Source organism: Pteronotus mesoamericanus, unplaced genomic scaffold (genome assembly GCF_021234165.1).
Source record: "Pteronotus mesoamericanus isolate MK-2021 breed Mesoamerican mustached bat unplaced genomic scaffold, CSHL_Meso_final scaffold_1186, whole genome shotgun sequence".
NCBI lineage: Eukaryota > Metazoa > Chordata > Mammalia > Chiroptera > Mormoopidae > Pteronotus > Pteronotus mesoamericanus.
Genome location: NW_026555302.1, coordinates 11007104 through 11022829, shown reverse-complemented (window position 1 = coordinate 11022829; position 15726 = coordinate 11007104). Strand labels below are relative to the sequence as shown.

General features: G+C 42.5%; 1 protein-coding gene across 1 annotated transcript in view; it reads right to left on the bottom strand.

The window, feature by feature from the left end:
- SLC9C2 (solute carrier family 9 member C2 (putative)) overlaps positions 1 to 15726 on the bottom strand; it is a 44976-nt gene that overhangs the window by 16000 nt on the left and 13250 nt on the right. Inside the window, exons 9-17 of the mRNA XM_054587596.1 lie at positions 13509 to 13677; positions 12353 to 12434; positions 9478 to 9644; positions 8762 to 8845; positions 6142 to 6239; positions 5236 to 5355; positions 3729 to 3927; positions 2849 to 3037; positions 405 to 554 (exon numbers count right to left, since the gene is read on the bottom strand). Coding sequence (XP_054443571.1) covers positions 405 to 554; positions 2849 to 3037; positions 3729 to 3927; positions 5236 to 5355; positions 6142 to 6239; positions 8762 to 8845; positions 9478 to 9644; positions 12353 to 12434; positions 13509 to 13677 — 1258 coding nt within the window. The remainder of the gene's footprint in view (positions 1 to 404; positions 555 to 2848; positions 3038 to 3728; positions 3928 to 5235; positions 5356 to 6141; positions 6240 to 8761; positions 8846 to 9477; positions 9645 to 12352; positions 12435 to 13508; positions 13678 to 15726) is intronic.

Genomic DNA, 15726 nt, shown 5'->3' with positions numbered 1-15726 from the left:
CTCAGGGCCAGCATTTCACGTTTCCGCCATCAGCACTGCCCTCTTGCCCTCTGTCCTCTCCCCGCTCCGGCCCCGCCCTTCCCTGGTGCCTCGGTGGAGTCCCAGCTCCTGCTTGCAGCGCGTGCCAAGCGCCCTCTACCTTAGGGAGTGTCCTCTCTACTCTGCACTCAGAAAATGCAAACAGAGAGCAGGCTTCCTTCTCTCTGTCTGGTAATAAATAGCTGAAATCTAAAGGGCTGCGATGGCTTTCGGCAGCAGCTCTTGGAATCAACAATCGAATCCCCCTCGCTCATTATAATTTATCTGTTGGGCCAAATATCTGTAGAAACAGTGCTGAATGAACACATCTAAGTAATTGGTTTTGTTTTCTGTGTTTTGCCAAAGGACGAGGGCCTGTCTCTTACCTGATATATTGATTCTCGGCCAGAAATTTGTTTGACTAAAAATTTGGCGTCCTCTTGACTTTTGACGTAGCCTTTGGTGATGCTATACATCAGGCTGAGGCGCTTTTTGATCTGCACATCCGCAATATTTATCAGTAGTGGTATTATTATCTGCAATAATGGATAGGGGAAAACGCCTGAACATGGGGCGAGGGAAGCACCATTTAAGGCAGAGCTCACGAAGTGCCGTCCCCGGACCAAGCACGGCGTCCGTCGCCCCGAGGCTCAGTAGAAACACGGGTCCTTGGGCCCCACTCCACGCCAGCGGCACCAGGAGTTCCGGGAGTGGGGCCCAGGAATCGGTGTGGCAACAAGCCCTTCAGGTGACTCTGTGCACACTCAGATTTGAGAGCCACTCAAAAGAAACAAAAGCTCGTGAATGACTTGTTCTGTAGCTGTGATGGGGACCTTCCCCCCATTTTCCATACCCCCAGATTTCACAAGACAAGAGAGGTGGTCCTGTAGCCTGGGTAACAGTCACCAACCACAGAAATCATCTCTGCAGCTCAGCGTCTTCACTTATAAGACAGGCACTTAAGGTATGAATGATGCTTCTTAGCACTTAGCTTCTTGAATCACAAGCTGAGGCCGGAGAGGGTGGTGACTGAGGAGACTGGGCTTTTAAATACACACCTTCCTGGATTCAAACGGTCTCTGTGGCCTTGAGCCAGTTACGTGGTGAGTTTGGGGACCCAGAGTCCTCCTCTGTACAATGAGGATAACAATACCTAAGTACCAGAATTCCGGTGGAGCAGGGCAGCTGGCCACAGAGACAGAGTTACCAGGGCCAAGCAGCCTCAGGGCAGCTGGTGGGGAACCAGGTCACAGAGGAGGGAGACGGGAACAGAAAAAGAACGTCACAGCGCAGGACTCACAGGGGCCGAGAAGGGAGGGATGTTTTTAGCTGCTGTTTTGGTTGTGAAACTTTGAGCAGAGGAGGAGACCTGAAAGGCGATTTTTACAAGCTTTATTCTGCGATGCCCTGATAACCCCTGAGCTATAACTGAGAGGATCCAAATTTTTAAAATCTCCATATTTTTGCAAGCTCTCCAATACAGATGTGTTTCTTTGGAAAGTACCTAACTTGATACAGTGGTGACATCCACTTCATAAGGCTACTGTAATAATTTAATTAGATAGCGTGCTATGTTCCTGGGACACAGTAAGTACTCAATAAAATAAGCTAATCACAAGGATAGTAATTACATTAACTCCTTACATATGCTTCACTGACATTTGCCGGAATGTGCCGGACAGAAGTGGCAAGGGGTTCACCCTCTAAAAACATGTCTGCCTTTTGCTATCAGAGTTTACAGCAACTTTTTAAAAATATTGATCTTCTATAACTTTAATACATACTAATAGGTTTAGTTGATGTAATAAAAATTGAATGACTCCAAAAAAAAAATTGGAGTGGCAAGAGAAATCATCTAAAGCTCCCACAGTGAAAGCGTATGTAAGGCAACGCCATTGGAAAGAGAGGAGAGGCTTAAGAGAAGAAACCAACAATCTGAAAATCTACCCTCAGAGTGTGAACCAGAGCCATAGAAAGAAGGAATAGTCATTTCTGAGGAGTTTGAAGGCCACGGTAAAATTAAATTCCACCGGGATTACGCTGTGTGAGTGCAGACTGCAGAGAAGTTGTTTTTTAATCCTCACCCGAGGATATGTTCATTGATATTTTAGAGAGAGGAAGGGAGTGAGAGAGAGAAACATCGGTTGGCTGCCTCCTGTACATGCCCCAACTGGGGACTGAACCCACAACCCAGGCATATGTCCTGATGGGGAACCAAACCCACAAACTTTTTGGTGTATGGGACGATGCTCCAACCAACTGAGCCAACCAGCCAGGGCAAGAAAATATTCTTATGTTTCTGCACAGTTAAGGCTTTATGAGCAAATTTTACTAAAACTTGTGGAGAATTTGTTTCCAGTTCCACCCTGCTTCCAATGGAATCAAAATTTTTATTCATTCACTCAACCAATCTGTATGAAGTGCTTACGGCATGTTAGTCTTCATCCTAGAGCTGTAGGGTGATACCAATGACAAAAACAAAGATTGTTGCCCGACAGAAGGCACACTGAACACGCAGGGAAAAGGTGGTACTGTCGTGGGGGAAGGGCAAACTTAGGCAGGTGCAGAGGGGTCAGGGAGATGGGGCGGGAAGCCGGGCGTCTAGAGGGCAGGTGCCGTCCTCCCTGGGTGTCAGGGACTGGGAGACGGAGAGATCTGAGTCACGACCTGAACCAGGTGAGACAGGGAGCCAGGCAGACCCCCGCCGAAAGCGTGTTCCGGGGGAGGAGACGGCGCCTTCCCGCATTCATTTCAAAACAGCGAGGTTTCTCAGCACCTTTCACAAACACCGCACAGAAAAGACCCCGCATTGTAAAATGTGAAGATTTACCTTGATGAGGGGAATAAATCTAATTATTCTTAAATAGCCGATTACGACTGTAATCTGAATAAGAACCACGTCGTCTGGTCTCAATTTGACGAAGTATATACAAAGGATATCAACAATTCCAAGGAGCAAGATAAAAAATTCCAGAGTGTTCCAGTGTTGGTGAAAATATTTCCTTTTCAAAATTATTATCTGTTTAGAAAACAAATAGAACATATGTCATTTCATAGTGTCTATACAGTCATGTGGGTGGGGGGTGGGGGGAGAGTCTTAGAAATTAACAGTCACATCCTTGACTACAAATGAGTTATATTCCAATAGTAGGGTTTTAAGTTATTCATGTGGGTTTCCAAAAAAATTATTTTTAATTTCCAATATAAAAAATCGTAATTTAATTCAAAATATATAATAATCTGAAATGACAAAAACAAGCCATGAAAAATAGCAGTACACAGATTCATTGCAATACTATTAATAATACTTAAAAACAGTAATTCTGATGATAGATCTTTGAAGTAAAAGATGATGATGAGAACCTAGTAAACCAGTTTGTTTGTATTTGCTTATTTACTTTTTGCATCATTACAGAGAGAAATTAAGAGAAACATCCATGTCTGTATATTCAATTCTCTTCACTTGATCTTTCAGTTTCTCACCAATTTTATGAGAGTTGCTTTATTTGACTGATGTCCAAGACTGTGACTATTATACTGATTTCATTACAAACCCAGAAAACTCAAAAGGATTACTAAAATTCTAGGATTCTATCAACAGTTACAGCAAATGGCTTCTAGTATCAAGTTATTTCAAAAATATGACAAAAATAAATTCACAGCATCTGAATTGTTCTTTTTAAAGGACACATTTCTGTTTTAAACAGTACCTTCAATGCTGACTGTAATATATATAAAAATATAAAATAGTAGTTTACTAATATTAGTGCCGACACATTTAACTCTCTCACTATTGGCCATAGATGAATTATCATAGGGTAAATGTATATTAATGATATAATATGTCCTGCATATTCAAATTCTTCTGAAAATACAATGTGATATGCAAGTCTCCGAAATTTATTTTTCCTGTGAAGAGAGATCAAATAAAATGTCAGATCACTTTAAAAGTACAACAAAATGTGAAGTTCAACATTTGTTTAAACAAATCATTAATAGTAACTTAAAGAAAGTGTAAGTAATTTAAAGCAATAAATAAGTAAACATCTAAAATATACCTTCTATACATAGAAGTTATAATGGAGAAATTAAAAAATTTTTCTTAATCTATATCAGGGATAGGGAGCATTTTTTAAAACAGCTAATAATACATGGGAAACAATACAAAGATTCATACACTGAAAGCAAAAAAAAATTTAGAGAAAAACATTAGCAATGTTTAAAATGAAAAACAAGGGAAAATATTCTACTTAATAATTACCATTATGTATTCAAAAATGGTCTTCCATTCATCTAAAGTGGAGCCTAACAAAAAGAAGTTAACTGTGTGCATGTCAAGACCCTAGGGCTTTAATTTTTTATATTTCCCTTTAAACTGAATAAATGGAAGAAAGTAAAACTTATCAAAATTTGTTTTGAAAGGTGTGTTAACACCCCCTGAAAAATTCAGTGGTGCCAGTGCTCCTGGTAACTTCCGGTTTTGACATATTCTATTAGTCGAAAAACCTTGCCTTCCTGCTCTAAAAAGTACACAAGTTCACAGCTTATATAACAAAGCAAAGACTCTGCCCCACTTGGGTAACTTCTGTATCTTGCGACATTGGGGAGGGTTGCGGACAGGGGCGCTGCTTTTCCTAATCTCGGGCACCCACAGCGCCGCCAGGTGGCGCCCGCGGAGCCGGGTGGGGAGCTGACGCCCAGTGTTCCGACGCTTCCCGCCCCCGCTCAGGGTTACACGCAGAACACCGGAAGCCCACGGAAGGAGCTCGGAGGCCTATGACCCTAAGACAGGCAAATGGAACTGGAAGAACCCAAATACGACCACCCTCTGCTGCTTCCTGCCCACCCTCCCATAGGGGGGTCATGGAGCCCTGGCGGGGCAGCTCCGTCGGGTAGCGTCGCCCCTATACGTTGCAGGGCGCATACAAGAATCGACCAATGAATGCATAAATAAATGCAACAATAAATTTCTCTTAATATCTTTCTCTCTCCCCCCCCCCATAATCAGTAAATAAAAATGAAAAAGAAGTCAATGAAGCTGCTGAAGCAGAATAGTGAAAGAGAAGCAAGCACTGTGCTCAGTCACCTCTCAGTCAGTAACAGTCGATCATAATGTAAGTTTGTTTTTTTAACAAGAAAAGTCAAGGTAATGTATTCTAACAATATAGGAAGGTCATATTTTCAAGTATATTGCTATTACAGGTTCACAATACTTACCCATATGGAATAAAGCATGTCTTATCTTTATGATATTCCAAGACAGTTAAAATGTTTTTAAACTTCATAAGCCAACTTCTAGCTTTTATATAAGCTGAAACATCTTGAATACTCATGAATCTAACAGAAAAATATACACGTATGTTAGTTTTAATAAAGAGCAAGTGCTAGCCTTTGGGGTTACCGTAAAAAGGAAAGCTGTACTAAATGTAAGTGTAATGTGGGCATGTTAAGCGCGCTGAGTGCTGAGCTTCTGTGGCCTCCCACTCACAGTCACGGCCCGGGAACGTTGCCAGCGTCAGGCTCCGTCTCCCAGGTAGATTACCGGACTGCTGGACTGTGAGCTCTCACCCAGACGGGATCCCCTATCACTGTCGTCTTGGACCACCCATTAGCCAATGTTTGCCAGGCCTGTGACCAGATACCAATGCATCTCTTAGGTGCAGAGGCTTTGCCACCAGGTGTGACTGCGTCTATCAGCATCCTTGGCGGGGTCAATTCCTCCAGATGCTGCTCACCTCGGGGAGCAGTCTAACGGTGACCTCCAGGCTCCCCAACTCCCGCATCCAGTAACTTAGTGGAGAGGACAGACAGACAAAGTAATCGTGTAATGAACCATCTGGGTTTCCTTTCCTGACTTTCCTAATCTCTAATCTAATTACATTGTAGTCAGATCTTCCTCCGTAATCTCCTAATGTCACCAACTTTCCGGGGGGGAAGAAAAATTGCAACCAGGTAAAATAGAACGTAGATACATGGATGGATGGATGGATGGACGACCCAGTAAGTGAAGACAGATGAGAAAAGAGACTGATCAGTCTGGACACTTAATTCTCAGTTCATTCATTCCTTATCACACACCCAATTCAACTTTGGAAAGACTGATTAAATAAGCACTATACTTACTTTCCTTGGGTGGTGCAATAGCTTTTGGTTGCACCGATTAATATCCGGGCTGCTTTTACATCAAGGATTCCATCTTGACACTGTTTTTCAAAACTGCTCTAAACATACAATTTTAAATACAAATTACAAAGGACTGAAACATAAATGCAGTGAACTCTGTTTGACTTCACAGAGCCCTCACTATTCTTACTGAACTCATTACATGATAAGAGTCCTTTATCAGAAAATTGGTATAGCGGGAAATACATTTTATTCGGTTTGAATATACAGAATATTCCTTTTTTTTTGCAAAGTACCGTCCCAGGTGTTTTAAAAGATACAAAGGTTCCTAGCCCCAGGAAACTCAAAATCTGTACTGCTCAAAGAGTTTACTTCAGTAATAGAAATAACCTCAGCAGCTTCGTCTTTCTACGGTAGAATAGATGATGCAAATTATTAATTCAAAGGGTAACTAGTCACCTCAGCTTCCCCAAGAACTACCAAGAGATAAAAGTAAACTGTCCTTTTTGTGTAACTTTTTCCCAGACGTACTGAGATACAGTTGGCATATAACGTTGTGTAAGTTTTAGGTGTACAGCATGACGACTTGATACAAGTAGGTATTACAAAATAGTTACCACCATAAGGTTAGAACACATTTATCACCTCACAGTTACCATTTTTTGTGTGCAGTGAGAATATTTAAGATCCGCTCTTTTAGCAATTTTGAAGTATATAATATAGTATTGTTAACTGTAGTCCCCATACTATACATTAGACTCCCTGGAATTTATTCATTTTATAATTGAAAGTTTTCACTGTGACCGATATCTTCCCGTTGTAGTGACCTTCTTTGTCTCTTGTGACCAATTCTGACTTAAAGTCTCTTCTGTCTGATGTAAGCACAGCCACTCCCGCTCCCTTTTGGTTACCCCTGCTCGAATTATCTTTTTCCGATCCTTCACTTTCAGCCTGTGTGTGTCCTTGGAGCTTAAGTGTGTTTCTTGCAGGCAGAACACAGCTGGACCTTTTGTTTTTAATCCATTCAGCCACTCTGTCTTTTGATTGGAGGATTTAGTCATTTACATGTAAGGTAATTATTGATTGATAATTATGAGAATTGTTTTCATTTTGTTAATTGGGTCTTTTTTTAGTTCCTTTGTTCCCTTTGTCTTGTCTTGCTGTCTCCCTTTGTTATTTATTTTTTGTAGTGGTTTCCTTTAATTCCCTTCCTTTATCTTACATATAATACCTTACAGGCATGAGTAGGCTATATTCTCATATCACTCCCCACCCAGAAAAAAATATCGGGAGAAAAGTCATACCTTTTAGTTACCATGGAAATTAAACTTGGAGGTTCAAGTTACCTCCTGGGACTACTTCCTTCCTCACTAAACCTCCCCACATGCTGAGCACACTCTCTTGCTTTATAAGTGTACCCATTGCTCTACGCGTTGTTCATAATGTGCTCATTGCGCAAGCTGCAAATCTTCCCTAGGCCCAGGCTCCAGGAAATGACCTTTCCCACATTCTGTTGGTCAAAGCAAGCGATAAGATCGGCCTACATTCCATGGGGGGAGGATGTGACTCCACTGCTCTGGATGAGGGCCTTTCAAACTCCAAGAAGGATGTACTCATTCATTGCAATGTGCGAACTTTACTGGAATCCAATTTAAAAATATAAACTATGAAAATGCACATTGATCCCATTTATGAGACATTTGGGAATTCAATCAGTGACTTGATACTTGATGTGATTGAGGAATTATTATTATTTTTAGCTGCAATACATTAGTGTTTTATGACAGTTTTTAAAATATATTAAAATTTAGAGATACAGGTACGTACTAATATCTGCAGAGGAAATGACGTGATAGCAAAATAATAGGGAAGGTGGGGGAGTGAATGCGGGTGCGGATGGGGCAGGGCTGGTCACGGGTGTATGGTTGGTAAAAGATAGGTGCCCGGGGTTCACTGTACCTCTATACCAACTTCTGCGTATGTTAGAGATTTTTCATAATTATGTCTGAAAACAAAAGTGAAAAAGAAGACTGGAGATAGTATTTTATGTACTTACAATATTGAGTACAATTTATTTTATTAGAATATAATCCAAATTTAATATGTGCAATTGATAAATTGATTTAACTTGATTTTACCTTATAACCTCTCTGTATTTATAACATTGGAATATTAAATCTGAAATGTTTTAAGAGAATTTTTGATTCACTAGATTTATTTTAACTTATTAGGTTTATAAGCTAAATGACTACTTGAGAGAATTTTGGATAGAAGGAACTCAAATATGTTAAGTTTATAAAAAGTCTCAAATATTTGAGGGTATTTACTTTACTAAATATGTAAATGGTACCAAGCATTATTCAAAGGCCCCCAAAAAGGGAACTACTAAAATCTGCTAGACTTAGAAATAGAATAATAAGATTTGTTACTTGAACTTTAAAGCCTGAGATTTTTCATTTTTATTCTGTAACTTTCACAAACCAAACATAAATTTAAGAACCAACAGACTATCAAAAAGTGAAAAAACATTTTTCTAGTCACCTGTAAACTGTATGTAAGAATCAAAAGCATTACAGGAATAAAAACAAAGTTAAAAGCAGATTATGTGAACAGTACCAACCATTTGTATTATAGCCACATGTAATCTGGCTTCTTCTATTAAAACTTCATCTGTAGGGGACTCCTGCTCCGTTTCGTGGTGAAACTGGACAGCATTAGACTAAGTTGGAAAAGCATAGAGAGATAAAGTTAAAAAGAAGTAAAAATTACTAGGCATTCAACAAAGATTTCAATACTCAAATCAAAAATCACAAAAATGAAGGGCCGTGTATAAGTAGATAACCTTCTCCAATAAGAAATATTGCTTCCAATTGTGGCAAAGTAACTACGATTCATTTGGGGAGATTTAGAAGTGAAATTCTTCCCCAAAACTGCCTGTGCTTGACTGCTCTCTGAAGCAGCCTGTTTTATCTGCTTTTTATAAGACTTACCTGCAGAGAGATCTCTCAGTTACTGAGTCGGTTGCAAGCATCAGCTTGCTGAGTTCATTCACCGTTACTCACCCAGCCAGTTGGTAAAAACACTAATTCTCCTGTTTTTGGCAAATATGTTAGATCACCAGGCTTTCTCTTTAAAAATAGAATTCAAAGAAGTCTTTTTGCCAATATAGTAAAGCTAGTAAATACATTCACCACCATCCCCTCCCCAAGTTTTCTGGCATTTAATTAGCAGAATCAAGTGTTTTATAATAAACTAAAGCAAGAGAGGTAGACCCAGGGAGGGGAAGAAGGACTCTTTTGTGGGGGGTGGGGGGGTGGGGGGGAGGTAACAACTCACAGGAATGCTGTATTTAATCCTCGTTTTTTCTTCTACTAAGGTCCAGTTAACATTTGTCAAAATTTTCTCTGTTTTAAATAAAGTTATTGTGTTCTGTATTATCTCCTGTATGTGGTTAATGGCATTTTGCATGGCCATTTGTCTTGGCAGAGAAATAACACACATTCCTGTAACAGAGAAAGGCAAGAGCCTTAACAGAACACACTGAAAGCTGCAACAGGAAGCAAGGACGTCGCCTGACATAGTGAAACCTTGGCATCACCTGCATAACTGAGGGCAAAGACAACGTTTTGCCCAGAAATTTCCAGAAAATTACTTAACTTTCTGTTTCCTTTTGGCTGTATGATTTAACTTTATCTGACTCAACTGCTAAAGAATGTTTGATTAGCTTCCTTTCATTCCCTGCAGCTGGAGACATGATTCGCCACTTCAAGACGCCCAACAGGTATTTCCCAAAGTGCGGAGAACTCCCTGCGTCTTCTACAGGTAGAAGGGCTGCTTATTAAACTATGCAAATTCCTGAGCTCCATTCCATACCTGGAGAAGCAGGCTGAGAATGTGCATTTTGACAAGTCTCCAACTGATTCTTCTATGTAATAAAATTTAAAGGCCACTGCAATAGAGATCTCTCAAATTTAACATCCCCGTAGTGAGTGACCTTAGCCTATTCATGCGAAGGTCCATCCCAGTAAAACTGTTCTTTATTCCTAACTGCATTTGGTTTCTCAATGTTTCAGTTCAACTTTACCGCCTTCAGTGTGGGCACTGCGTGCCACAGTAGTGTTTCAGATTCTGGAGGTTCAAAAAGGTCTGGAGGTCTATCCCTCTCAGTTCTCTATGGTCTGGAGCAGAGATGCATCTGACTCATTAGAAGGTGTGAGCTTTGGACGCAAACCCCACCCCCACCCCGGCTGAGACCACACAGGGCAAGTTTACTCCTGTGCCCTGTTACATCCCACCCACGCCCACGGCCCAGCGGCCCCACTCCGGCTGCTCTGGGGAAACGTATATCGTATATCGTGGGCCCCTTGGTGGCAACAGTAAGTAGGAATGAACTCCCTGTTGAAGTTGATCCTGGAAGAGTATGGAGAGGGATCTTTTAAAAGCATTAGACCAGATGGAAAGCAGATTTGAAACTCTAACCAAAAAAAAACCCAAACAAACAAACCAACTCACTCAATTCTTTCAATCATTCGTTAAAACACAGTGCCGCATAGTATTTCTAGAAAGGATGAGCATTGATTCTGAGAAGATAAAGTACTTGCCATATATTTTCATTTTGTAATAAAAATTCTGAGGTTTAGTTCATAAAAATTGTATAACAGAAGGGGAAAAAAAAAAACAGTCCCATGACAGTATAAACCCTGTTGATCTTGCCTTTGAGCACCCTAGGTAGGGGACTCGCAGGAAAGGGAGCTGGGAGAAACCCAGGTGCTACATCCCACGCAAAGAGAGCAGAAGAGATCTGGATCCCTGGACGTCAGAGAGATTGGTGGGAAGGGAGCTGCCGCCAGCCCTGGGGCGGGGTCGGTGTGGGGGGCACATCGAGTGTGCTCGTGCTCCAGGGCAGGCTCCTGCCGACCCCCGCACACTTGGCCCCACTGCAAGCAGGAACCAACCCGTCGCTGGAGACCTCGACCGTTTACTAGCCCTCGCGCATAGCGGCGCCCTTGGCTGTGAGGCTGGCGGTCACAGGAGGTTCTGCGACGGTGACTGTGGGCACGGCTTCAGGAGGGGGCGGGGCTCGCCCATAAAGACACACGCAGAGGGGTGAGGGCAGGAGTCACCAGACTGACTCTCTGTTCAGAAGAACTCGCCTTCACCATCCTCCCATTCCATGCTCTCTGAGAAAGCTTCCGATGGCCAACTTGGTTTGCCAAGGAAATTGGTGTTGAAAGGTGAATACCCGGAATAATGATCACAAGTATTTAAGAGAGAGAAAAGAAATCATCCTCATTGTAGATCAATGAGCTGGTTATCTGCTTTATCCGTATTCTCCTGGAGCAGTCTGATCGATTCTAGAAACCCTGACAGAGTCGGTTCTCTGCACCAGCAAGCTGAGGGGAGCAGCACAGGCTATCGGACAACGCTAAGGCCCGACACGCAAACTGGGTGTCACCTTACCTGCTCTCTCCCTCCTGCCTTGACCCCAGTGCCCCCAGTTATCTTCTCCTGGATGCTATTGTATTTATGCGTTTGGTTGTCGACAGCCTCGGGTTGCTTCTAGAAATAGGCAACTGCGGCAGAGCCTATGACTGTGAATGCTGATTGTATTCTCCCCTTCTTTCTTTCCCAATAGAATCTCCGAGTTTGGGCTGAGCACTTGGCCAGCCAAGTGAAGATAATATTTCCCAGCTTTCCCTGCCCACGTGACTAAGTTCTGGCCAATGGGATGAGTGGTAAAGATATGCAGAACTTCTGGATTATACCCTTAAAAGGAAGCTGCTTACCCTCCATTGCCCCCCTCCCCCATTTTCCTTTTCCAGTTGGTTGGGTTGAAGATGTAGAGGGAATGAGCCAGCCATTTCCCTGCACACAATGGCAGCCCAGGAAGCAGAGACAAGACAAGAATGAAAAACCCTGGATCTCTGGACAACTTCGTGGGCAGAACCAGCCCATTCTTCTGGACATTTTGGTGGAAGGAGGGGGGAAAAAAAACCCTTTATCTTGTTTAAGCCACTGTTAATGTGCTATCTCTTAAACTCGATGAACCAATATTTCAATTAATACAGAATCTATTAATAACAAGTGAAAGAAAATACAGGATTTCATAACCAATTCCTTGAGCTCCCTAAAAAATGTCACTACAACCCCCAACAACAATCTATTTACATTATTCTCCCCAATTAATTAATGAAAGATGGATATACGTTACCTAATTTCCTGGCTAAATAAGTCATCATGCTTGAGTTTATTCCCATAGTCATTAACGATATTAGTTGTACATACAATACAAACTAAAAAACAGAACACACAAATAGAACCAAAACATTAATAAGTTCTCCAAAGGAAATCATTGTTCAATTACCCAAAAACAGAATTCTATCTTAATTCACATTTTTAGGTCTTGCCTCTGATAAGTACATCAAGGCAAAGGGTTGTTTTGTGAGCACTGCTTGAATGTAGTATAGGGGAGAAATTAGTTTTCAAACTGAGAAAACAATAGATTTTGTCATTCCTGGGAGAGATGAGAACACTGAGGGCAGCTGCCACGCAAAGCCAGCAACATGGGAACCATCAAAGACAGGGTGGGGGAGGGACCCTGGAAACAGCAGGCAGTGGGGGCCAGGGCGGGCCAGGGCGGTGTGCCTGTCAGGAGCATCTCCCACGAAGGGACAGGAGACGTGCCCCGAAGCAGGAGCAGCCGCACTGCAGCTCTTGGCTCTGCTATTGGTTATCCATGTGACCTGGGGCCAGTCCATTACTCCAAGCCCCGGTGTCCGTCACTGAAAAATGGAGTTGATAGTAACGTGTCCTTCGGGGAGCATTTTCCCAAGCTTGAGTGACAACAACAGAGCATCGGGCGTGCTTTCAAACTTCTAAAGAATCTTTCCTCCCTTCGTATATATTTAACTAGCATTTTGGGATTTGCCTTCATGGCTGTCGGGACTGGGGTGCTCTAGACAGGGTACTGGTTCTGCTCTCTGACACTATTAAACAATAGCATTTCTATGCGCAACGACATCTATTGGGCATTGACTGCGTGTCAGGCATTATACTCAGCATCCCCTCGATCGTCAACTGGAAACTGAGGGTCAACAAGCGTCGGCCTCTTGCCCATGGCCACTCTGTCTGCGAATGGTGGCATGAGGATTTGATCCCAGGTCTGCCTGCCTCCCGTGTCTGTACCCTCCGCTTGACTGCTGGTCCCTGTCACATTGTGAACAGCGGCATCTTTCCTCGGCAAGTTCCTTTCTACTCGAAAGAACGCATTTTTCGAATCTAGTTTTATCATTGGGTACCATGACAAGTGCTACAAAGTAAGTACAAACAAATAAATAGGAATGACCATGAGACATGATTTTTCCTACCATTTGTGGCGACTGTATTTTCTTTTCAGCCACATTATAAATTTCAGGAGCCAAGAGCAAGTTAAAAACGCCTCTAATTCCAGACCATGCTATCACAACTCCCCACTTCCAGTTATATTTGTAACTCGAGTGCTTCAGAATAGGGCTCACTAACACAACAGTAAACAATCTGTGGAGAGAAAAATATTGTTTTTAAATCACACTTTATGTATTAATGCTATTCGCGGTTGAAACCGTGTACAAAATACTAAATTTCACATAAAATTTTTCAGGAAAGGAAATACAATCGAGTTTATTGACAAGTTGTTCAAAAACCTTCTGGAAGTAACCAAATCTACTCTCTTGCACATATTCTTGAAAAATAATGCTAGAAGTTCCATAAAATTGTCAGGAATCATCATTTACACTAGTGTGTACCATTTCGAATTTGGTAGTGAATTTGCTTAGGGAAACTCTTTCAAATCACATCGCCAAACTCACCTGCCCCCTGAGAAGCCAGGCGTCTTTCAGACATCAGCCTGGAGGGCACTCAGGTCATGCTCCAAAAGTAAAACACTGGCAGTCACAGCAATAAACTTAGCTCAGCCATTTTCCTTGCATTCCCACCACAGCCATACACGCAACACGAAACACGACATACAGCACTTCAATGTGCACCTTGTTCCCGACACATCATTTTTTTTTTTTTTTGCGGGTCCCTGGGGTGACATTTAGAATCTTTAGGGAATCTGCACCAAAAGACTATCAGACCTGTCCTTCCAAGATTTCAGTAGAAGTAAAACTGACATGTTCTCAGCCTCAGAAAATATATTGCGCATCGGTTCCTAAGCTGATATTGTCTCTACGTTGTCGTGAGAGAGTTCTTGTCACTGCTAAACAGAAAATCGACGGTCGCCCTCTCTAAGGGGTACAGTTCATTTGTACAAATCCCTCTGCCTTGCGTTTAAGCCTTTTGCGAAGTAATGCTTACCAACCTGCCCAGCCTTACGAAATCACCTCTCTGTAAAACACCAGCGAGGACAGCCACTACAGGACTTGCGTTGCTTCCCGGCAACAGGCACGGGGAGGCGGTGCAGCAAAGGCTCTGGAGTACTGCCTGGGTTCAAATGCAAGCTTCTTTCACTAACTCTGGACACCTAAGCACATCAGTTACCCTCTCTAAGCCTTGATTTCTTCTTCTGCAAAACGGAGATGGTGATGATAATTGTGCTTGCCTCAGAGGACTATTACGGAGGTTCAATTAAAGGGGGCAACATTCCTAGTGCTTAAAATGACATTTTGAGCGTGCTCTGCGCTCAGTACCTTAGCAATAGTTATGTCCAGGCCTCAGTTTGACTCTCCCTCTCTGGAATGTTCTTCACAACAAGTATGTCTCATGGAAAGCCCAGCCATACCCTGAGGGCCCCTTGGGATGACTCTCCATTAAAGCCTGTCTCCTAGCGAGGGGGAACTGTACGTTCACATGGAACTCACTAGCCTTTGACCTTGGACAAGGTACTTTGCCTTTCCTGACCAGTTTCTTCAACTATAAAATAGAGCGAATAATTCTTATCTGCTAATGCTGGGAGGAAGATGAAATGAGGCCATGGACTTGTAGCTAGTCAGACAGTACACAAAACGTAACGTCTTTCCTCAGCTCCCTTTCCTCAGCTCTCTCAGCGTGCAACGAGCTCCCACGGTGGAGAGAAATGTATGCTCACGCGTCGGCCTCCTGTGGGAGAGGAACCCTCTGAGTGGCAGGCAGCACCTGCAGAGTCAGCAGAAGCCACGTGCCATGAGAATATTTTATAAAGTGGGCCCCTCGGCCAGGCCTCTCCTGAATGGCGATAACAACGTTCAAAGGCACTGTCATAAATTCCTGTGGTAGACACAACTACCGCCAGTGGGCCATGTATCTGAGGAAAAGCGTGCTTGTAGGGGTCAAGTTTACATCCTAACTCTGCCCCTGTAAGTTGGGGGATTCTAAGCAAGTTTTTAACCTCTCTCTGTGTCATCTGTGCAATGATGAAATAACACCCGCCTCATAGGATTGTATATTAATATTAGCGGTGTCGGGTACATGGTAGCTGCTTGATAAACAGCCTCATCATAGCTGTGATGATAAGAAATGATGATGAAAGTTAACAAAGTCTACAAAAATGTCCGAAGCCATTACTCAGGCCCAGTGATGCCCAAACTTTCACAAGCGTGTTGACACTGCCCCCCGAATCTCACCTCC